Source organism: Sipha flava, unplaced genomic scaffold (genome assembly GCF_003268045.1).
Source record: "Sipha flava isolate LNK unplaced genomic scaffold, YSA_version1 49946_pilon_pilon, whole genome shotgun sequence".
Classification (NCBI taxonomy): Eukaryota; Metazoa; Arthropoda; class Insecta; order Hemiptera; family Aphididae; genus Sipha; species Sipha flava.
In genome coordinates, this window is record NW_020273353.1 from 30,398 (window position 1) to 56,849 (window position 26,452).

The 26,452-nt window shown below is 30.4% G+C and overlaps 1 protein-coding gene across 1 annotated transcript; it reads right to left on the minus strand.

The window, feature by feature from the left end:
- Positions 1–21,900: 21,900 nt before the first annotated feature.
- LOC112690254 (brain tumor protein) lies at positions 21,901–24,628 on the minus strand. The gene has a single exon (XM_025564225.1). It carries the CDS (start codon positions 24,573–24,575, stop codon positions 21,966–21,968), a length of 2,610 nt encoding a protein of 869 aa, XP_025420010.1. The 5' UTR covers positions 24,576–24,628; the 3' UTR covers positions 21,901–21,965.
- Between the last annotated feature and the right edge of the window lie 1,824 nt (positions 24,629–26,452).

Genomic DNA, 26,452 nt, shown 5'->3' on the forward strand with positions numbered 1-26,452 from the left:
GTGTTGATCATTAATCAAAGAGGTTTTCGTGGGAGGGTGGGAAGTCTTGCATTAATTGAAAAGAAAAAAAAACTTATAATAATAACATTATGTCGTAATCACGTTGATTGCGTTCGCGACGTCGTTGTAGGTATACAAACAACTATTTACATCGTTGCCGGTTGGCTAATTATGTTAAACGAGGGGGGCGGTGTGTGTATTAGCCGAAACCCAACTATAGAACGGTATTCGCAAAGAATTCGTGTTTTCTTTTCTGCGATCATTTGTTTAAAAAAGAAATTCGTATTCGATATGAGGTCGACTAGAAAGGTCTGGGCAACGATGAATTATAAAATATTAATTTTCATGTAGAACTTTCAGTGTTGAAACTTCAAACGATTTTACTTTCGTTACGATACATCCATATATAAATATGTACGGTTGTGCCACAACGCAGTTAAACCGGTCAATAACTGCAGGTCACCGAGTTACAAGATTATTAGAATGAGTTACATAGTTACGTCCAAGCTGTTCTATTTTTGTTCGTATAACTTTTTTTTTTATCAACCATAAAAAGTTGAAATTGTGCTTATACGTTTAATATAAATAAAATATTTATTAATAGTACAAGTAAAAAATATTTATCACTATTAAAATACATAAAAGGAGAATATTTTAAGTGAATATTTTTATTTTTATTTTATAAGTGCTTAATACTATAGCTTATTGCAAGATATGTACATCTTGAGTAATAATAATTTCTAATAATTTTTAAGTAATAATAATTTCCATAGTGGCATTGAAGATTATAATTAACGCACAATACGTATAATACTATATATATGTAATGATAAGATCAACAATTCAAAAAATTACTTTCAATTGAATTCCTTTTCTCTATAAGTATCTATGCACCGAATTCGTCGGTGAAAAAAAAAATGTATATACGATTAAATCTCTAACAATTGACTTGTTTTTGTTACAGTTGCACTATACTGTCTATATGATTACGTATAGATTGAAAAATCAGTAAACATACTTCGGAACGACAGCGTTCAGGTAGATAATTGTTATTAATATGATACAATTATTATGGGTAAGTGTTTCATAATGAAATACATTTATCATGTACATTATATTATTTTATTACTTTTTCTAGTAAATGGTTCGATGCAGTGAAATGCAATAAACTAATAAACTATCAATTTACACGAACTATATGTACACAGAAGCAACAATATTTTATTGTTTTCACTAAATAAAAATGACGGATGTTCGGCCATTAAATCGGGTTATGTTTCTATGAACGAATACGTCAATATAACCTAATGGTTGCTAATGTTAAAAAAAAACATATTGGCTAAATTCAAGAGCGCGTCTGAGTTTTTTTTTCCGACAAGGGATTTGTATGTATTTATTTTTAATCAGATATATAGTTATAATGCATTATTACAACTAATAATACGTTTAAAATGTATTGAAATCATTCTATTTATTGTTTAAAGAAAATAATGTTCACGTCATACATGAAATTAACTCATAAATATCATGAATTTCATTGATAACGAATATAAATTATTTTAAAACCTGATTATGCAGATGGTATTCGAGTCCTTAAACATTGGTCAGGATTTCTATGGCACTTAAGATCACCCATATAGTAATGGTCAAATTGCTTCTGGGCAATCCCTACGCACCGTTAAGTTACACATATGATGTTATGTAATGGGAATGCGGTCCAAAAAATGCGAGTAATAAAATCTACCACCAAATCAATGAGACGTATTTAGTATACACGTCAAAATCTGGTCGAGATCATAGCACAATAATTAGCCACATATAAATACCTTGATTAGCAGAGATCAAATGTTTGGACAATAATTCTAAATGTCTCTCTTATTTATTTATTTCGACAGGCAAATAAAGATGTAGCACAGCAATAGTACATTATTGCATTATTATGTAAGATTAAACACAGTTCAAACAACGGTTATACATTATTAATAAACTAAGTCATAACATAATGCATTCAAAATATTAAGTTACACATAAAAACATATCAATATTATCTTTTGAGCTTTGGCTGCGTTTTTAGTGATTTTAATCATTAGCAGTTTGCACGCGGGCATGCGTGTCAAAGATATTGTTATAAAAAAAAAAAAAAAAAAAGTTGCACGACAATACAATTAATTTGATAGACGTCCGGTTTCAGTAGTTTTATATGACGTATAACCGACCATGTGAGGTGTAAGGGCGACAGTCCCCAATTTAATCGTTGAATTAATTATAAATATTTTTTTTAACCGAATTAAACGCTTTTATATATTAACGTTTCATATTTTAAAATTAATTCGATTGTAAAAAAGTCAAAAATCAATATCGAAAAATAATAATAATTGCTATAATGTTATAAATGTATACTGAGTAATGAATCTGACGTAACAGAATTGCTTATAACATGCATTTTTAGTAACAATAATATAAAGCGTGGTTCGTGTATAAACGATCAAATGTTTGTACCTAATTATTTTTTGTTTAATTCTATACAAACACAAAAGGTATTGTTTATGTCTGTCTAGAGTGTGTTAAACATACGATGGCGTTGCACAAGATCATACTGTTGGCAATACGTATTTGATATATTTAAAATATTTATTACATAGGTATATCATAATTCTTAATCTTATTATGTATACCACATAATAGGTAATACATAATACATTATGAACAATCAGTGTAGGTACTCCAATTTTATTGTATTCCGTTTTAATAAGTTTTATAAACAAAATTGTCTTTCGATTATTTATGTGCTGATTAATATTATTTCGATTAGAAAAATCATTACTATTGTATATAGTATATATAGTATATAGATACAGTGGCCTGATTAGGAATTTGTCTTAGTGGGGGATATACATTTTTTTACACACACAATACTTAGATTTTCAAGTACAGTGGTGAGTACCTAACCTGGGAATACTATTTCATAAAAAAATCCTTAAACTAATATATAGGACACAAAATGTATTAATAAATGTTGCTTTAAAATTTTACAAAATGTTGTACTTATACTATAAGTATATTATAATTCTTCAAAATGTAAATATTGAAAATATTAAAATTAAATTTTACTTTTAAATTAAACAATAATTATTAAAATATTAAATTAATTTTGTTTTTAATATAATATAATGTACATCTTTTTTTGTATTTTTTATAAGAGAAGTTCTAATTGTTTTGGCTGTTTAGCCAATTCGTCAATCACGTCATCAGGATTTAGTGGGATTTAATTATTGTATTTTTCAATTTCATAATCATATTCATTGTGATGTCAACACGACAAAACACATAATCCCACAAGCGACAAATTAATAAATAAATATACATATTATTTAGGCTCTAGGGGAATATATACATATATATATCCCCTCATTTCTCCTTAATTACGTCCCTCTTTAGATACATTATTCTAGAAATTATACTCTACTACACGTTAAAATACAATTTCAATATTTAAGTCAAAATCTTTATAATTTAAGTTTGTCTCATAATAATTTAAATTAATATATTTATCTCGGTATACGTGTTTTCAGTGTCTAATTTATATTTTAAATAATTCATTTGCGTCTTTTTTTGTATTGATTTTTTCTCATAACTGAATACTGACGTATAATGGTGTATAACGTGTATTATTACTAGTACTTATTCATTTTACGTTTGAAATTTATTGAAATTGTTTGTATAGTAGGAAACTATTTAATTTTTGTGTGTCTAGATACTTAATATGAGTATTTAAAGGTTTATGATTTATTATTATAATTTGAGCATAGAAAGTACTGTCACAACCTATATTAAATTAATGTTCAGAATAATTATATTGCTATCTAGATAAATAAATAGCTCACCCGTAACCCATATAATAATATTTGAACTTTTATTTACATAATATACGATATCGTTTATCTTTTAATATTTCGTTCTAACGATATTGTTCAAATGTTTGTTAATCGCTCTTCTTATAGTTTTTAGATTACATTTCACAGTTATTATTTGTAAAATATAGTTATATATATATATACTATTATTTATTATTTTCGAAGGGTTCAAAGTATTGTTGTAATTCAGTATAAAATATATATATTAAAAAATTATGTATCTACATTATGTTTTGGTTTATTATTAATCATCTTCTTCTTCTACTTCCTCTTTCTTCCAACTATTTGAGGTCGGCTAACCTTGTTCCAAACCTCCACTTGTCTCGATTTTCTACATCTCTTACTCACACACCAATAGCCCTCATATCATTCTCAATCGTATCCAACTACCTCTGTTTTGGTTTTCTTCTTCCTATTTTCCTCTTTTTATTTTTATTTTTCATTAATTATTAATTAATATACTATTATTTATTATATGGACAAAATACATAATAATTTTGAATACTCTGAGAATTAAAGTGAAATTAATACTACTAATTTTATGAATTAATCAATTTATAATATATTTAAAAGTGTGAAATATTTTGTAGTTATACTACTCTATTTACCATTGGGTCAACTATTTGAAACATAAGCCAGTATAGGATTACCTGTTAACTTGGTGAAGGACTGCCCGTAAGGGGGAAGTACCCCCTCGTAGTGCTGTGATTCCCCCCCCACCAAAGATTACCTATTAACTATATATATTAACATATATTTATCTATACTTCTAGTAAATTGATTTTTAATGTCAGCTACTATATCGAAAAGAATTTTAAATACCCAAAAAAATTTCATTGGATAATTTGTTAGAAGGTTTAATGACGCTAAGTCACCACTTATTATACTATTATTAATATTTTTTTTTAATTCATGTCATACATGACCTTTTTGTACAATTATGTAAAATAATTTAAGCATATATGCACTTATTTAAAATAACACGGTTGTTAAATATTTTCTATATAATGTTTTAAGTATTCTTTAATATTTGTATGCAATATACACATTATATGTGTATCTATACATTTACATCAATTGAGATTTTTTTACTGGTAAAATTATAAAATTTTTCAATAGATTTATTGAAGTAAAATTAAATAGATATTTGATAATAGGATAAAAATAAGATTTTTCAAAATGTTTGTGCCTTTTTTTAACTTGTAATATTGTAGTATATTACAAAAGGGCGTTCATCATCAAAAATCCAGGGAGGGGACATGTGTAATTCGTGCTTCTCTGCCTTTCAGTGATTGTTATCGATACATTTATAATTAGTATCTATGAATCTTAGAATTAGTTCTCCCGTGGTAAAATTTTGTTCATGAAACATAAGATTAACTAACAAAACTAATTTAATATGTATTTAATATAAATTAATAATTATAATATTTTATGTATAAATGTATATTAGATACCGAAAAGTCAGGGGGAAATGTTAAGCTACTCTTGTCCTTCTCCAATGGACGCACTTGGTCACTTATGTAATATAAATAAGAATATGTCTCGGTATATTTATTGTAACACACATGTTTTACTAGAGGTATCTTTTTGAAATGCAAGTGTATATATTATTTTATATTAGTCATAACCTCAAAGTTTCCAAGTACAATTTATTCATACAGTACATATTACATATATATACTCGTATATATATACATATACATAATAAATAAATAATTATACTGAAACCTTTGCATTTCTAAATTTTTTCAGGTTAATAATGTTTTTAATACACATGGTTTTTTGTTAGATTTAATCTTTGTTAATAGTATTCATATTAAAATTAATGCCTTTTCTGATCCATTAGTTCCTGAAAATAAATATCATCCATCTTTGTCTATTGACATCATTTCAACTTCTAATCTATCTTTTTATTATGCATCAAAATCTTTTTTAATTTTCATAAAGCTGATTACTTACGTATCAAAGATTTTTTAAGGTCTTTTAATTGGAGAGAAACTTTTATAAATGTTGATGTTAACTTAGCTATGTATACAGGCACGTAACCAGATATATTTCTATAAGGGGGCTAATATTTTTTGGCTCCTTTCTGTAGTTGTGTTTATTAAATGTGCGTTCGATATCCGTATTTGGAATTCCTAGTTTTCAATCTATTAATACACGTACTATTGTCTTATCTCAAATTGTCAAGTGACGAATATTTATAAAATAAAATCTCAGAATATGTTGTTATACGATCGTTAATTATATGGAATGGGCGCATGTAAACTCCGCCAGAAAAATAAAATAGGTAAAATTGGGTACATGTAAACTCCGCCACTAAAAAAAATCAGATAAAATTGAATCCATGTAAACAATGCCAGTGAAGAAAATCGAGTAGTAGTATAAAATTAATATGATATATTATTAAAAGTAATACGTAATAAGTAATAACAAATGAATAAATAATATACCTCCATTTTATTTCACCAGACGCATATTTTATATTTTGGTTATATTTATAGTTAGTTGTTAAATAACACCAATAAATTGCCTCGTTGACCAGTAATTCATTTTATATTATTACTTTGTTGCGATATATTTCGTTCAATATAAAATATACACGGAGACACGCAGACTACGAATGATTATATTCGTCAAAGTATACTTTACGTATACCTTACCTACTGCCGATATCATCATTGGAAATACTAATTTCAATTAATATGAACATAAAATTATTAATAAATGAATCAATGTGGATATATATCCACCTTGAAATGAATCGGATCATGACAATAATTTTATAAATTTATCAATTTTATCAAAAAATCGCAATAGATGTCAACGTATTTAATGTGAGAAAGCACGTGGTAATGTGATCACTGAGCAGGTAAACAAAAAAAAAAAAAAAAAACTGGAGGAGTTTACATATACCCATTACAGGTAAGAAAAAAAAACTGGCGGAATTTACACTAGACCTTTTATTATGTTTTTATCTTACCCGATATTCTAGTGGAGTTTACAATCGCCCATATGGAATATACATTCAGGATTTAGCCGGTTTGGGACAACTAAACACCATAATATATAAAAATTAAAATCAAGGGGGCCAATTCGTGGCCACTGATTTCTCTTAGGGGGCCTGACCCCTTAAGCCCCCCCCTTGACAACGTGTCTGTATGTATACTTTTTATGATGCTTTACATTTTTATGTTCTTCAATGGGTTCCTCGTGTTAATTATACCAAGTCTAATTTTCCTTCTTGGTTTTCCAAGGACCTAATTGATTTAATTTTCTTAAAGAAAAGAGCCCATGCAATCTTTAAGTCATTACTTAACCCTTTTGACTATCGTGAATTTTCTTTACTTCGTTCTAAGTATAAACCGATGTCTAAGAACTGTTACAAAAAATTGATTGAACGTACCGAATCTCAACTTTGTGCTAATCCCAAAGTATTTTGGAAATTTATAAAGAAAAATAAATCAAGCAATGACATACCTAAAACAGTTCATTTTAATGGTGTAATTAATTCTAGTGATAAAGAAGTTTCAGATTTATTTGCTAAATAGTTAAGTTCTGTTTACACTGAAGACAGTGTTAATAATAACTAACTACCAAAAATGTATTTCATGATTTACCTAGTAATTTCTTTTTTGATATATCACTTATTTAATCTAATTTATCTAAATTAAGCGATGACAAGTCAATTGGTCCTTATGGACTTTCTGGTGAATTTTTGTATATGCTAAAATCTGTAATATCCTACCCATTATCACTTTTATTTTGTAAATCCTTAGATGAAGGAATCTATCCTGATATTTTAAAACTTAACACTGTTAAACCTATTTATAAATTGAGGAATAAGTCTAATGCTGCCAACTATCATCCAATTTTATTAGGACATATAGCTAAATTATTACATGTAACATTTTTTGTATAGTTATGTTTTATTATGCAAACCTTACAAATACGTAAACATTATATACAACTTGACTATGAACAGTAGTATGCAATAATCATAATTTAATTGTGATTTTATTTATAGTCAGTATTGAGACTTATCTAGATAATTATTTAATTATCTTTTATCTTATCTAGATAAATTTGTTTCTATACAAAAAAAGGAATTACATATTTTTATTAACAACAATTAATTTTTTTAATAAATAATACATTGCATTTGAATTGTTAAGTTAGTAGAAAATAGTAAAAAATCTTAGTATAAAATTGTATGTTCATAATAATATTATATATTATTTATTATTAATTTTTTCGTTAGAAGCCCGGAACCAGGTGCTCATGAGCAAATATATTTGCAAATATAGAGTATACTTACATTCATTGTTATGTTGTGTCGGTGACTCGTCGACAGGCATTATGCCCTACCCTAGCAAATATTTAAATGATGTCCCTGCTTTAAAAAAGGTATTAAAAAAAAGTAACTTTTTTTTTATCTAGATAAAAAAGTACTTATTTAATCCTAACACTGTTTATAGTTCAATAATTTTGAAATATTGTGTCAATATATATATATATATATATATATATATGACTTGTATAAAGGAGTTTAATACATACATAAGCTGTCGATTACTTACAAATTATAATGATATAGTTATGTTACGAGTATATTATAACACTGACCGATTAATTTATATTATCATTGATTAATTTACGCTGACCGTAAGAGTTAATATATTAATAATGTAAATAATACATTATATCATTCATTACAAATACAATGATTATATGTACATACAATATATATAATACTGTATGTTATTTTAAATTAAAATTTATAGTTTTATTTAAAATAAAATATATAAAATCGTTGGACCGTCTATGTGTATAATTATAATATATAATCATTAAGCACAGAAGCTTTTGGAAATCAATAGAAGAAATATTTGAATAGGATTTTCTCGTTCCTTAGAATACACGCTGAAGAAATAAGAACTGTTGTCAAGTTTGCCAGTGTAGTAAAATGTTAATTATTGTGCTATACGTCGAGATCATAATACATTATATTAAAAATCTACCAATCACACCTTCAAGAGGTTATAAGAGTAGCCTCTCCAGACCCATTTACAGGGGGGGGATGAACTTCATACATATATTCACATTTATGTATTTTCCCAGTGTAATATAAATAATAAATGACAAACATTTGAAAAATAAGTCCATGTGGTTAGGGGAAATTGTCCCATTTGTCCTTTCTTGGGGATATCCAAAGGTTATAGGTAAAAGTTTCCAACTATCCGCTATTATATGTGCTTAAACTTAAGTGAACGTTAGCTAAGCTTGACTGCTATAAAAGCGAATGCGTACACTGTCGTAATTACAACCTTAAAAAACGAAGTAATTTACCGTTAAGATCGTATCTTCTAACTATATATATTAAGGTGCCACTCAATTTTTTTTTCCTATCTGTCATGTATTTGTCCTATAACTGTCAGGTTCTATTTATCATAAAAAACTATTTTGATGGTTTTAAAATTTTGAGTCAAGTTTTACCTATCGCTCTATACATATTAAAAATAAATATATAAATATTGAAAATTAATAATTTATTATTTTCCGTCAACTTTATACATAAATGTTTATTTTTGCTATACATTTACATTATATAAGATATAAAATAGTTATAAAATTAACAATATAATTATTAGAAATTTAGAGATTTTGAAGTGATTTTTTTGTTTGGATCAGGATTCTGTTGACAATATTTTTTATCAACTTGTAATAAAAACAGTTTTTTCTCCTTTTGATTGGTCAAAACTGAATTAAAAAAATGAAATTAGAGACACTTCTCGCTCTACTATGTCATTCATAACCAGAAAAGATTCTACTGTTTTCTTTCCACTAAGAAATTCTTTATTAATATTCCATGTACTTGGATCAGTCCGTAAAACATTTGTTTCAATATTCAATGCTTCGAATATATGTATGCTTTAATTTGTCACTAAATCTGATAACTTCTTCTCAGTCAGTTCTTCTGCTCGTACATTCAATTTTTTTTTGTTGGACGTTCATTGCTCCCTTAATTTGTCTAACCTGATACCATGATTAATTTATTTTCATTTGAAACATTGTTATCAAAAAAATGATAGATCTACTAATGTTGGGCTCACGTAACACAAAATTACAAGAAAAACATTCTAAAGCCATTTTAGTTATTGTCTCATTCTCATAAACTTTTAAACGTTTAATAAAGTTTAAATTATTGTAGAGGCACTAGCAGCATTAGGCGATGTAAACCAATATTTAATATAAACTTTGACAATAAAAACATTGAATGTTAATATATATGTGGCATTACGATTACTAACTTTAATACGATCTAGTGCTGATGCAACAGCTCTATTAATTCCTGTATATGCCTATATTTCTCGGACGTTTTCTAGAACATTTTGGTAAAATATATTTTACTTCTTCGTCACTATCTCTTGTACTTTACTCCCTGCTGCTACTATTACTAATACACAATACTGTATGATTTTTCGATTTCTGAACGTTCACTTTCTTTTGTTTTTCTTGATATAATTGTTAAGTCGTTTGCTATACGTTTTTTCTGTAATTAACAATTTTTTATCAAGTGCACCCCCATTGATCCTCGTCTACCCTTCTCTCTTTGTGCTTTCAAAAATTCTTTCTCTCCTTGTAATTTAATTAAATTTATAACATTGGCATGGGCAACATCAAACAAATAGTCTAAATTATTTACAAAACTGCTCATTTTTATAACCTTTGTCTCAGTTTGTCTAGTTGCATTTTTTTTAACACTAATCCATTTCGAATGTAATTTTTGAACTGATTTATTATGTTATAATTTAGTTTGGAAGGGATTCTCACTTTATTTCAAAAATCTAACAATCAATTTGTAGTTTTATGAGTCTCTTTTGTATCGAAAAGTTATTTTTTTAAATGCAAATGTTAAAAGTAGTCAAATATTTGTCTATTTGATGGCAGTTTAGATCCTGTTAAAGTTTCACTTGTGTTTTCAATCAATTAAATACCACGATTTTTCGAATTTTTATAAGACATTATATGTATTGTAGTAATGTCTATATTGAAATATTTATCAATTAATCGTTAAATTTAATTGTTTTTTAGTATTTTTCATATAATTCTAAGAAATTTTAATAATTACGTATCGCATGTTAATTGTAATCGGGTGGCATAAAACTTATCGAACTTTTTTCTTATTGCATCAAAAATTGCAATTGACTGCAATACAGTAAATCCCAAAATCCGGCAAAAGCAGTAATGTATGCAAAAGCAGGATTATATAGCTTAACCCCCATCTCCCCGATATGTCTTTCTATTTACAAAGTTTCTGTGTTGATAAATTTTTCGGCTGATTTTTGTATCGATCAATAGAGATCAAATAAATAAAACCCTAACCGAAATAAAATCCTGGCTTCTCTACTCAAAAGCAGTTTAATAAAAATAAACACAACTTGTTCGTTGAGTACATCGAATTTGGTAAAGCAAATAAATAAATAATTTATTATACCTACATGGTTATTTTTGCGGCGTATAGGGTGTGACGAAAGATTCACTATCGAAAAACTGTAATTATACTAATAGTCTGTATGTATTTACTTAATATGATACGATGGTAGAGATTATGTTGGATACTAATTATTATACACGCTATACTGAAGAAGAATGATCCAATGGATCATTGATCAAAAAAAAAAAAAAAAAAATGATCAGGTAGATTTATTAAATGAAACCATCATTATTTCACACGCATTACACGTATTTAATATTTACATAATATTTTATTAAACTATAAATATTATATCAATGCGGTAGGTGTACCGGCTATACCATTACATCACGGCCAGTGTCACTAATAAAATCATGAACGCATAAAATCGTAATCAACGTATCGCGTACATTTGGTTTAGACAAACGTATTTATTGACCATATTATTACACAGTTTATATGCATTATGCGTACCTATACCAATGTTCAGCGAACATCCGATATCGTGATAAGAATTCATGTATAACAATATATTATATTGTGTTGGCACGCGGTTACATGTCAATGTATAAAATTTGTTAATGTTAATAACATACGGCCTGAGGATGTCTCTGATATAAGTTTGGGACGGCAGTTTCTCCCAGATGGTGTATTGATGAGACAACAAATTGAGTATCGTCGGTGAAATTTCAAAATCTGGCGTTTGGTAGAATGGTGGAAACGATACTCGGGCAGAAGAAGATTGCAGAGTAAGTGGCGGACGGTTAGGTTAAATTTTGTTTTATCCTGCAATTCTGTGGACGGAAGACTAACTATTTAGGGTGGTTAGAGCCCCCTCTTCCTCCCATCTGCGTTTAATGTGTTTAAGAGCTGGTGAATAAAAAGATACAGGATCGGATGGCAGTATTATGGTAACGATTTCCCACCCGTTCCTTATTTGATTTTAAAAAAAAAAAAGGTAATATATATGAGCGCCTGTGTATGTAATAAGATATGTACTCGCGGCATGTAATTAATTGCGGGATACCAACGGTGTATTTCTATACCACGAATATTGTCAATTGTCAAATGATTCGACGGACATACCACTTAAAAAGCCTTGGAAAATACCTATACTAAATCGATTAACATATCGTCGAATATATTTCTCCGAGTTTCGTTGGAAGTTCTGAACACTGTCCAGAGTATTGTTAAACTTCAAATATGTTATTTTAAGTATTTTCAGTTTTTGTTTAAATATTTTTTATATTATGTTTACAATAAATTATTATGATAATTTTTTCTAAGATTTTATAAACACGGTTCTGACTGTGAAAATATTCTGTAGAACAGTGGTTATCAAACTGTGTTGCTCCATAAACCCTAAGAATTCGCGAGAGAACTTTAGGGGCTCCGTAGGCATATCTGAATTGATTAAATTTAAAAATTATTAATTAAATAATAATTAATATTATTTCTTAGTTATCGAGGAAAAACACTGGTATGATTACTTAAATTGTACTTTTTAGTGACACTAATTTAATTTACAATACAGGCTTCTGATAAAATTTGGTTATTTTGACTTCATTCCTTGGCTGGTTTTTTTTTTCAAAATTCAATGAAGTAAATTTATCAATACAACGTAAAATTACCAAAGTTTTACAGCAAATCACAAAATCCGAGATTCTAGAAGAAAAAAATTAAAGTTGTGTTTTTTCTCAATATAAAATATTGATAGTTATTGTTGTCTCGAATATAAACTCCTGGTTTTTGGGGCTCCGTAAATTGTTTAAGAACATATGGGCTCCGCGAACAAAAAGTTTGATAACCACTGCTATATAAAACAAAAGGCGAGTGCCGAGTAGTTCAGTAACCACTGCTTAGGTCAATTTAAACGTATTCAACAAAACTAACATCGTGGTACGATCGAAATTCTTTCGATTCAACGAAAATGTTGGCGTATCGCATTGTTTTTTCTCCTCTGGAACTACGAGCTATCAACACTAACTCTGTTCACATCTCCCTGTCTTAAGCCATTTCTCCGTCTCTTATTCCCATAAACTTGAGGTCTTTTCTAACTTGGTCAATCTACCACTGTCTTATCTATATACGTTATGAAAAAAACTTTCGAAGGTCTGCAGCTATAGTTTGGTATTTAAGAAGTGACGTCCGCTAATGCGAAGATGGGCAAGTTTTCTGAAAAGCGATTTTCTAATTTTCTAAGCATAGATCTTTTTTTTTTTAATCAATTTAATATTTCTTGTATGTATTCAATAAATTCAATGCTAAAGAAATATATTTTAACTAGTGAAACGCATAGCAACTTTTACGTCGTATTTTTCATTACGTTAAAAAAAAAATATTTGGCGTATACTTTCAAATTGTTTAGTACACAAAGTGTGTCGTGGTAAACATGATTTTAAGCTCCGTCGTGTAATAAATTTGTATAATGAGACATAATTCCAAGAGAATATCAACTCAAAAACGCACGACAATCATCATATCGCTGATACACGATATGTGTACATAATATATTGTATTTGAAAATTATAACTTCAGCCGAGAGCTCATAAATAATGAAAATCATCGTCAAGATGGCTTTCGATTTAATGTGTGTTTATATGCTATATTATAAACATTGGATTCGGATGTTTAATGTTGAATTCGTTTCGAGTCGGAAGGTACACGTTTACTCGCCGGCACATATATACATTGTGTACTTAATGTAGATTTGAGTAATAAATGGTTCAATAAAGGGACATAAACTTAAGTCGTTTCTCAGATAATTATATAGAATGAATACGACACAAATCAATATTATTTTAATCTTTGAATTTTTTAATTTTACTCGTCCTAGGGACGATGAAAACGTTCTATTAATCGATTGCATTTTGATTAATAGTACTTATAGGAACAATAATGATTTAAGTTATTGTAATATATTGTCGTTATTATTACCATCGCAATGTATATTACTACAAAATAACCCATGCCATTATAATACGATAGGCTTGTTCGGTTTACTTTATAGTATATCGTAATTGTATGTGTTTCTGATGTTTGGAATTACGTCGGTCTTGGGAAATAATTATCATAGCAACACGTGTTAATAAACAAAACATATTATTAGCGTTAATAGATTAGTACAGGAAGCAAACGTGAACGGAAAAAAAAACACAAACATATATTTTTATTTTTTTACATTTTTATTTTCAACACAACTTTTTAATTAAAAATTAGGTACATGCATACAAACGAAAATTATTGATAAAAAGTCGCTTATAATTAATGTTTGAGTACATGAACTATAAAGACTAATCACACAACATAATAATAATAAATAATTAATATTTTAATTTAAACCAATGTTATTGTATTTTTGTTAGGTGTTCGGATAATATCAGCTCTACTACAACCTATGTTAGTCGTGATCGGCGGCTGTTAAGTTTTTTACTGTTGTACTTACAATGATTCGGAAGTGCACTCCGAGGTGTACACTTTGCAAACCATTAGATATACATAAAGCAATTATTATTATTATTTATAAAATTGAACGATTATAACACTATAGATATGGTCTCCTATTACAATACAGAGAAGTAAAAATAGGTATTCAAGAAAACAGTTGGTCCTTAATTAGCAATTTCAACCCCATTTTTTTTTTTTTTATACAATTAGTAAAACGTTTTTGCAATAACTTAATAATTTTTTTTTTTTTGATCAACAACAACAAAAATGTTCAAATATTATCTGAGCACTAATATAAGCAAATACCGATTATTTAACTCCTTTTATACAATTCTCAAATAGTTTTAATGAAAAAATAGACTTTTTGCCAAAACAACATCATCAGTCTTTGTTCAAGTACTTTTTTTTTTAAACATTTAAAAAATTCTTAATTTTATTTTCCTTGGCGCTACCATAATGTCTACAAGTGCGTTTGATGTAAAACATTCAGTATTGATTTTGAAATATTATACCGTTGATTATTAAAATTTTATTTTATATCCGTATGTTTTCCTTTTTGTGTATCAACTAAAGCGATTTTCGATTTAATATTGATATTATACAAATATAAATTATATTTAATGGTTTTCCTGAACAACACCCAGTTAGACTTCCACGCGAACAAGAAAGAGTTGTTTGAAGGATACAAAAAATGACGATTGTCCTAACAAAAACAACGCTTATACATAATAAAACAGTTGTGAGGCACCTAAAAATTAATTACGACACAATATGAACTTTTGTTTAAGTCTACATGATAAATTTATCATTTTCCCTCTTTATTTTACATTTATTTTTTTTTTTTCATTTTTATGTTTCACAAATAATAATAATAATTAATAATAATAATAATAATAATAATAATAATAATAATAATAATTAATAATAATAATAATTAATAATAATAATAATAATAATAGTATAAAATGCACTAGAGTACATGTGCGCTTAAATACTAACAACGCGCTTAATTTTTAAACTTAATGTCTTAAATAGCTTAATAAAAATTAAAAAAAAAAATATATATATATATACCGTAATAAATAATGTCTACCAACACACTGGTGTAACCAAGATATGTAGAGCAATGTTATTTTACAATATATTTTCGTTTTTTAAACATCAATAATAATAGTTAAAAAAAAAACCCCGTATTATAACAAAATACTATTGTCTAGTTGACTTTAAGTGTATTAAGAGTTCTATTATTTATTAATTTTTTTTTTTTTTTGTTAACTTTATCGACATATTGTGCATTACGTGAGCATTTGTTTTTCTTTTATCGTACGTCATCCTTATTATGTTATAATTATAATAATAGTACACGAATACAAATATATTATTATATATACCTATGTCAATATTACGTGTGAATGCATATAAAATAATGTTATACGCATAGATGCACATGCACGTGATAATATTATGTTTAAAACGTTCGCGACGAATAAAAGTTTTCGATTGTATTGTTGTATGCAATGTACGCGATGGACAACGAGATTTCTGCGTTGCAGCAAAAAAATACAAAAATAAAATGAAAAAAAGTTGTCAAAAAAAAAAAAAAAAGAAAAAAACGATGAACATTCTACACGAAACATCGTATTTATAGTATACTAAACAATAACCCTTTAAACCTACATAAATATATTTAATATTCATACATATATAGTATATATTGTATAATATATACATATAAACACTAATACATAAAAATAGTAATACATGTATAGATAGTTTATGTTATTGATAATATATATATATATATATATATAAAAAAGTATAAAAATATTTACATAAAGTAGACTACACGAACAAATAGTGTAGGTATATTATGTATAGAGTCCGACGGACATTTTATTTCATCGAACCGTTCAAATTATTATTATTATTATTATTATTCAATTTTTTTTTTAATTTTTAACAAGTGGTAAAGTAATAATGTGATTTGTTTGTTGATTATGATTAAAAAATTAAAATCGTGAGCGAAAAACAGAAAATTACATTTAACTTCCATATATAAATTGACATACGTTTAATCCTAAATCGACCGCCGCGCAGCGGTTTCGATGATCGTTTCAAATACAATATGGACACATTGTTATTATTATTATTATTTATTCTAATAGGTACGTATCGTAATTAACATAATAATATAATATTATAAAATATAATTATAATAATAATAATAATAATAATAATAATAAAAAGGTAACAAAAAAATAAAAGATAAATTGTACGCATTGAATTGACACGAAATGTTTACAAAGAAATACACACATATAACATATGTGTGTGTATGTGTGTGTGTGTACGTGTGTTATAAAGTATCCGAGAGGGATGGCGTTGGACCCTGTGGCACATGTAATATAAAATAAATCGTTTGTTGTAAGCCCGACATCGGGAAAGACCTATGTAGAAAATTTAGAACTATTTATATATTATATTAGTTATAATCTATTTTTTTTTTTTTTTTTTTGGTGCTTTGCCACAGATTTTTCACATTTGATTATCATAAGCTTGGCTGACACGAAACTACGAAGTGTAATGAAAAATAAACGTCTGCATTGATAAAATAGGTATACAAATATGAAATATAGAATATTTACCTATCTCTCTAATAATTATTATCATATTCATCATGTTTAAAATATTATAGTAATTCAGTTGCCCTGATATATTATATTAACGATTGTATTGTCTTTATATAATATTAATATGCTGATCGGTGACTGATGATTCCTAAAGGGAAATATAAATTTATAGAACCGAAGAAATTATTATTATTATTATTATCATATTGATTTCTAACGGTCGCAGTATTTGCACAGCTGCGTTACTGCATAGATTATAACGTCGTACACTACTATCGGACGAACTGCCGACACTAACGAACTGACCACCGTGTCATATTATTGCGCGTAACAGAAGAGTCGGTAGATCCTGTACGACCACTACTTTAACGATACAAAAACGATAATATGAGAAGTCAACTCAACTACTGAGCACTCCCGAGGAGGGTTGACGATTTAAAACATTCCCCCCTCCCCGTCCACGAGGCCTTTAATTTATTGTTCTGTAGAATAATTGTTTTATTAAAATATATATTATACAAATATACGTTACACTATTATTATTATTATATTATGATCGGCGGAAAAACAGAGAGGATGGGCGAAACCGACCTTGGTAATGGTGTTCACGATTATACGTCTAGACAAGAAAAATAACACGAGTACGTTATTATTATTTATATATATATAGTTGAACCCAAAACGCGATTGCTACGTTCTACTATAAGATAATTGACATTTTTTTTATTTATGAATACGGATTAACAACATTCGATCGTTTTACACACTAAGCACTAAGTTATATCATAATGATAATGGTTATAGTAAATAAATAGTTCTTATTGATTATAACGTTAAGTTTCGTCGTTTCGAATAATTGAAAAATAAAAATAATATTATCGGAATATCTTTGAGGCGATATCGTGTGCTTCATAATATAAACGTCGATGGGACAACGCGTGGTATTTGGTGTTGGGGCTTAAGAGAGAATAATGTAATGAACACGCACGACGAGGGTGAGTTGTTAAGTAGAAATGTTCCAAGCATCAGGAAACAACGACGACGAATATGTAAAATAGCCATAAAAATGTTCGATTGTTCTACATAATACCACGGTACACGGCTGTTTATCATTAGACACACATAACATGCTCTTAGAACTATTTTACCAAAGGCGGACGTATGTGTCGTTCTTCGGTAAATCGCAACATAATCATTATAAAGATAACATAGTAATCATAACCATAATAATTATAATAATAATAATAATAATAATAATAATAGTAATAGCAATGGCACATGATCAGAAATGTTAAATAATAATATTAATAAAGACATAATAACTCATAGAATCGAAAGAAAAAAGAAACTCAAAAAATTAAATCGAACGTAAATAGTCTCAATAGTAAAATATATAAAATATAATCAATCGTAAATATTATGTCAAACAAAACTTAACATGGTCGAAAATACGCACCCTGATTAAATGTTTGTGATTTTGGGAATCTATTATGAAATATTTGTTATTATTGGGATTTCATTTTCGGAAACGCTCCCGTAAAAAGTCTGCGAAATTGAAATAACGAAAATAATCTCCGTTTGCATGTAATTGATAAATAAATGATCGTGTATTAATTTTATTCAGGGGTTTCTCTCTTTACTATTCCCAATGTTATTATTAAATTGTTAAAAATTACGTTGGCACAAATATTAGATAATAATAATATTTTAAATATTATTACGTGTTGTCTACAAAGTTAAAAATGCTAATAATAAAAATACATAATAATAATATTTAAAAATTATACATACATATATATTTATATATATATATATATATGATTAAAATAAAAAATTGCTACAACTTTATAATAAGCCGTTCGTCGTATATGTCAATGGTATGATCCCATTGACGACTCTACATGGCCATATACGATATATAGGAAACGTGAAACCAGTGTACAAATATGGTGGGGCAAACATTAACCTTATACGCTACTAATAATGATTACCAATTAATAGGCACAGCTTATATCTTTTTTATACACTACACAATATTATTACCATAATATTGTACGTGTATATAATATTTCCAACTACCGAATAAAATGTATAAAAATAAAACGAAACCAAAATATATAAAATTATATATACTTACTTAATAATATCTAAATTCAAGCGAATAAAATCTACTTAAAATCAAAATCAAAACCACACAAAACACTGACTAGATACATTTCTTTCTTATTACCTTAAAATATATAAAAATCAAGTAATCATGGAATGTACATAGGAAGTAATAAAAATGTTAGTAGGACGTTTGGAAGAACTTACAGTATAAATATGTTACTGACTGGAAAACAATATCGCTTGAAATAAAAAAAAAAATGGATAAATGTTTTCGAAATTAATTATCATGTATTATAAAAATTATATTAAAAAAATGTATAACAAGTTTTAATTATCTTTAAACAAAAAAAAAAAAAAATAAAAATAAATAATGAGAAATAAATAAAACAAAAATGCGCATTGTCATACAAAAAATTATCATAGGAGAAAATAATTATGTCGATAATATTTGCTGATAAAACATAATAATGTTGTGCAACAAAGTTATTCATTATTGAACTTAAACAATAAGGAAAATGTATATTTCAATATACATTTCCTTTTCTATTTTAATTTGTTTTTATACCGAACTTCAGCAACTAATCGTTTAACTTATATGGGGGACAAGCGCAAGTTTACAAAGCTATTAGCTAACTAAATGCCTCATTATTAATTAATATTATAATCGTCAATAATAAATAATAATATCGAAAATATCAATTAAAAATGCAAAAATAATAATAATAATAATAATAATAATAATAATAATAATAATGATAATAATAATAATAATAATAATAATAATAATAATAATAATAAAAAATAATAATAAACGCGTAAAACACAAACACAAACACTACATTAAAGCTAAATTATAGTATTAATTTAATTTCGAGGTGCATTAAAAAAATAAAGAAAAATAAAATACTGTGAAGACACTATTATCCTTAACTATAAGAATACGAAAGTACAAAAAAATCAATTAAGAATAAAAGTCTAATCATGGAATACCGCACATTTTTTTTTTTTTTTTTTTTTAAATATAAAAAGGAGAAAATTAACTAAAATTAAACTCAACAATAATAATATCCAATAACTACTTAGACAAAGAAAAACAAAAAACTAGTGAGCAAATCCCACTATAACAATTATTACTCCCAAATAAAAAAATGTTTGTTGTTTTAGTACTTTTATGTTTGTACACATTATAATTAAGATTTCAACGCTTGATTATTAATAAAAAATAACAACGCAAAACATGAGAATTACACACATACAAAAAAATTGATTTAGTAATTAATATAATTCTAGTATATGTAATTATATATAATAAATGTATAATTAGGACAAAAAAAAATATTGTAAACCTGTACATGTACTAAAATATTTTTGAGTTCGAATATAGAAATGTACGAAAATCAAAGGATAAACAACTTAATAATAATTTTTAGGTAGGTATTTTTTTTTTTAAATAATACAGGTTAAAAAAATATGGTGCGAGCATCTATACATTAAGTGGCGAAAAAAATAGGAGACTCGGAATCCGAAATTTGACTAGCAAAGTCCCATAGAAAGGAACGCTTCAACAAATCAGAGCAGATACTTTGATGTAATAACAAAAATATTAAATAAAAACAATTAAACGACATTAAAATTAATTTAGTTTAAAGGCATATTGGTAAGAAAACTATCCTGGGATTTCAGTACATTTTAATGAATATAAAAATAATAACAAAAATAAGTAAGTTTCGCGCACTAAAGAGGACAAAGACACTCGCTAGCCTAAATTATTTTTTCATCTACTACTTTTTAAAAGTTATGTTTAATAATAATTAATTCACATAATAATAATACAAAATAACAGTCCTTAAGTTACAAATTACAAGTCTCAGAATTTCAATCTAACCTGGTTACAATAAAATATGTATTAAAAAAAACATTCAAAGAATAAAAACCCCGCGAAGTTAAAATATTAAAAACGTTAAAAGTTAGTGGTAAAAAAAAAAAAAAATCATAATAGAAACATGTACTGTTATCGGTTTTTTTTCTTTTTTAACTAGTATGTGTGGGTTTAAGTACTCGAAATGTAACAGGTTTACACTGTAAATTTGCTAAAATGAAACGATAATAATTTACTCAATTAATAAAAACATAATTATGTAACTGAACTCCTGAAAAGCATTTAAACGCTCAGGACATAATGATATATATATATATACGCGCACAAACCTGCGACATTTTTTTTTTTTTTTGCATAACAAAATAATATGTGATGAGCAGTAAGAGAGCAAACGATTTTTGTATTAATAGAAAGAAAAAAAAAGTGCTGACAGAACTGTTGTTTTTTTTTTTTCATTTCGTTTTTCATGGCGACTTGATTCAATTTAGGAATGCTTAAAATGAGATCTACATTAACATCGGAGGTATTTGAATGTAACGGTAGATGTAAAGCCGATAGTCTTTGCTGGCCAGCACGACGGACCCGTCGTCCATGAGAGCGACGTCGAAGCACTGGGCGTGTTTGACTTTGGACTCGAGGGCAGAAACCAGCTGTCCCTCCTGGGTGAATATGGTCAGATTGAAATTGTTGTGATTGTCGGCGATGAGTATCTCGCCGGAGGCGTTTATGCCCACACCGATCGGATAGTTGGTGATGCCCTGGCTGCCGATTTGCCGCAGGTACTGGCCCTCGTAGTTGAACACCTTGACGCAGTGCGCGCGGTTGTCGGATATGAATATCTCCTGTTTGTCATTGACCACCACACCGTTGGGGAACTCCAGGTGCTTGGAGCAGCCGAACTTGACGAGCACGTTGCCGGCCTGGTCGAATATGATGACGCGCATCACCTTACACTCGACCACTACGATGCGGCCCTTATTGTCGACGGTGATGCCACGGGGATGCTGCAGTATGTTGGCGCCGAACTTGCGGACGAACTGCCCGTATTGGTTGTAGATCTGTATCTGGTGCGTGGGCGACCGTTCAGTGACGATTATGTCGCCGGACGGTTTTACCACGGCCACGCGGTTCGGGTACAACAGCTGCCCGTCCCGTTTGCCGCACTCACCGAACTGGAACTTGAACCTACCCTCCTTGTCGAATATCTGGATCCGGTGGTTGTTGGTATCCGCCACGATGATGTCGTTCTGCGCGTTCACGGCCACGCCACTGGGCTCCGTGAACTGACCCTCCATGGCGCCGAACTCGCCGAACTTGCAGTGATAGATCATCTTGTGCCGCTTGATCTGCGATTTGGGCGGGAATATGGACGCGGTGAACAATTTGCTGGACAGGTCCAGAATGGAATCGTTGTTGTCGATGGTCAACGGGAAGTCAGCCGCGCTGCCGTTCTGGAATATGTCACCGCTGCCGCCGTTCGACCATTTCTCGTACGGGTTGATGGTGTTCAAGCCGCTCATGCCGTTCATGCCGTTCATGTTGCCAATGGCGTTCAGGTTTAGGTCGCCGATCGCGCTGGCCGAAAACGGTCCCAGGCTGTTGACGCTATTGAAACGCTTCGACAGTATGTTGTTCGTGTCGTACTGGCCGGACAGCGGGCTGGTCGACGTCAGACCGTTGGAGTACGGCCGTTCTATCACGCCGTTACCGCCGTTGGACACGGTACCGCCGCCGTTGTGCTGGAGTAGATCCGCTGGTCCTCCGCCGCCACCGCCGCCGCAGCCGTTGCTGCTGCCGTTCAAACAACCGTTAACCATCGTCGAGTTACCATTCATTAGCGATCCGTTGGTCGGACGAGCGATCGGCGGCTGCTTGCCGGGTCCGATCACGCCTAGCTCGGTGCTGGACCGCACGTAGCCGAACGTGTTTCTCACGCCCACTTGGATGGCCTGGTAGTTGGACACGAATTCCAGGTCGCAGATGTTCTGCACGCTGTTGTCCGGCTCGTAGCTCATCAGCGACTGCAACTTAGAGTCCAGCAGCTTCTTGAACAGCAAACATTCCACCACGTTGGCGTTCTTGGTCAGGCGATCGACGAACTCGCCGGTCTGGTAGATCTTATCCACCACCTCCAGTCCCTTCTGCGACGCTTCGTTGAGCGTCAATTGCTTGGCGCTGTGCACGCTCTCAACCTCCTTGAGCAGCTCCTGCTTGCGCTCCTCGAGCATCGACCGGTAGAACGCGAACGTCTCGTTGATCTCATTCTGGGCCTTGTGGTACTGGACCTGCAGCTTGTTGGACGTGTGCTCGATGGTCTTCACCATGTTCCGGATGTCGGTCGCCTTGGCCTTGCTCTCCTGCACCGTGCCGTTCAGCACGTCCAGCAGTTTGACGCCGATGTCGCTCAGGTGCTCCACGTCATGCATGCTAAACTGATGGTCGCTCAGCGTGCACTCCTTGCACACCGGTACGTTGCACGTGCGACAGAAGTACTTGAGCGGCTCGTTCTTGTGACGCGAACAGAACACCACGCGATCGCCCACGCTGGTCGGCACGAACGCGTTCTTGGTGTCGTCGCCGCTGTTGTCGAACGTCAGGCCGTGCAGGCGATGATCCTCGAAGCAGTTCATGAACTGGTGGGCCATCATGCAGTTGGCGCACAACGTCTGCTGACAATCGTAGCAATAGGCTACCACGTTCGTGTTGAGATTCTTGCAGCCCTTGCACACGCCCGCGAACTTGTCCGGGTTGACTTCGATGGACCCGTTTACAGTGAAGTCTGGCAACAGGCCGGATATGCCGCGGTTCGAAAGGATGCACTCCTGATGGCAGTTCGGGCACGTGATCTTCTCCGGCTGGTCCTGGTTGTTTTCTAGGCACGTGTGACAGAACGTGTGTAAACAAGGCAGCACTCGTGGGTTCGAGAATATCTCATGGCACAACTGACATTTCCGCGGACCGGTGTTGTTGCTCGTTCCGCTGCCGCCCGTGGACACGCCCGATGCGCTGCTGTCTGAGTCGGTCGGCGAGTGGCTGGACGATAACGATCTGTTGTAGTCCGGGCCGAACGTGTTGAATCCGGATAGCGAGTCTAGAGACGGCGTAGGAGAAGCCATCGTTCAATCCAACAACGGGTTTAAATCTGTAACAAGCAGTAATCAACAATGAAGGAAAAGATTGCACAGAAATCATCTCTTGGAAAATAAAAACACGCACGAGGCGTTATTATAATAATAAGTACACAAATACGAGTGTTTATTATTTTATTAATGTTGGGATAACACGATGTGAATAATAAAGGCTATTGCCTCTGGTGAATTTATGAATTTTCAAACTATGGGTTATCGCCACCGATAAATATTGTCGGAGGCAGATTACCATGGTTACCGCTGGCGTAGCATCATCAGCACGATTCCACAGGGAAAAAACCTTCATTTCCGCCATTGACCTCTCTACCATCACCTGTGCCACCCACCACCTAATCACCCTATCCTTGCAGCGCACGCGCATCCTAAAGCATTTGTGTTGACACTCAGCAGTTCGTGACTACACACAGCCACAAGGGTCATTGAACTGTAAACTGTTCCGATCGCGACCGTTAAACTTCCTGATTTTGTCACAATAACACCAAATATTTCTTTTTTTTTTCAATTTCATGTTTTAAATTATTAAATATGATACATTTATAAAATAAGAATAGATTTCAATCTCAACGCTAAAGTTATAAGATTATATCACTAAAAAAATAAATAGCTTCCGAATAAATCTATCGACATTTTTTTAATTATAAACTGAACACGTTTTACTTACTATCGTACCTACATATTTTTACGTGGAAATTAAATAAATGAAAATTTATGTATTTTTTTAAATTAAAATATACTGATTAACAACAAACGTCTAAGTATGAATAGAAACAGAGACATATTCTTGCCACCCCCGGGCATACGTGTTATGGAAAAAATTTAAAATCGAAGGAGCGGCACTCGAGGTGGCCCGTTTGTTGGTTTTGCCGTTATTTTTCTATTCAAACAACAATAGCTTAAAGAGTGTACACGTTTGTCAAGGGACAACAATAAAGTAAACGAGCTCACCTACCTGAGAGGAAATAATAAAATGATGAAATAAAAAAAAAATGCTTTTGTTAATACGTCGATTAACGTTCTACAAGGATTAACATAATTTTTCGGACACACACATGACTGACATGGGTTTCTATACAACTAAGAAAACTATAATATATAAACTTGTACCGTCGTGTATGAGAACTAAACAATTTGTAGGGTAATGAGACCGCTTTTGCGTTGCGGTGAGGAAGCGACGTATACATACACCGGGGACTTGTGAGAAATAACGTGTCAACGGGGGGCCCATCTTCTGAAAGGTGGTTCTGTTGTACATATATTTCCCCCTATCCTTTCATGTTTATTAACTAAAAATGTTTAAAAGGATCCATGCCCCGCAGATTTTTTTTTATTGAGCAGTTTTATTGCTATTTTTTCACTCGGCTGCTAATCTTGGTTTTTAAAAAACACCCCTAGTCATACATATGTCTTGAAAAACGACTTTGCTGCTACCTCGACATATATTTACCGGCTAAAACCTTAAACGATACTGCAATAGGGGTGATTCGAGAAGAAAACGCATTATGGAGACGACGCAGCAGCAATGCGGGGGTGAAGTATACTAGGGGTCGATTTCCGACGTTACCACGGCAACTAGTTGCTTCTGTGTGTAAGACTGAAACAATGGCATTTTGCATCGTTGTTTCTCTAGAGACCACACTCTTGAAAAATTATGACAAAAGGTGATTTTTTTTTTCGAGTAACACGTGAGATATAGCAAAATATTATTTTCGTTATCTGATATCTGATACTTATTCAAAATAATTAATATTTTTATGAATTTGGGTATTTAAAATATTTATGAAAATAAATAACAAAATTTAAATGAAATAAATAAAGGTACATTACGAAAATTATAACTTCCTATC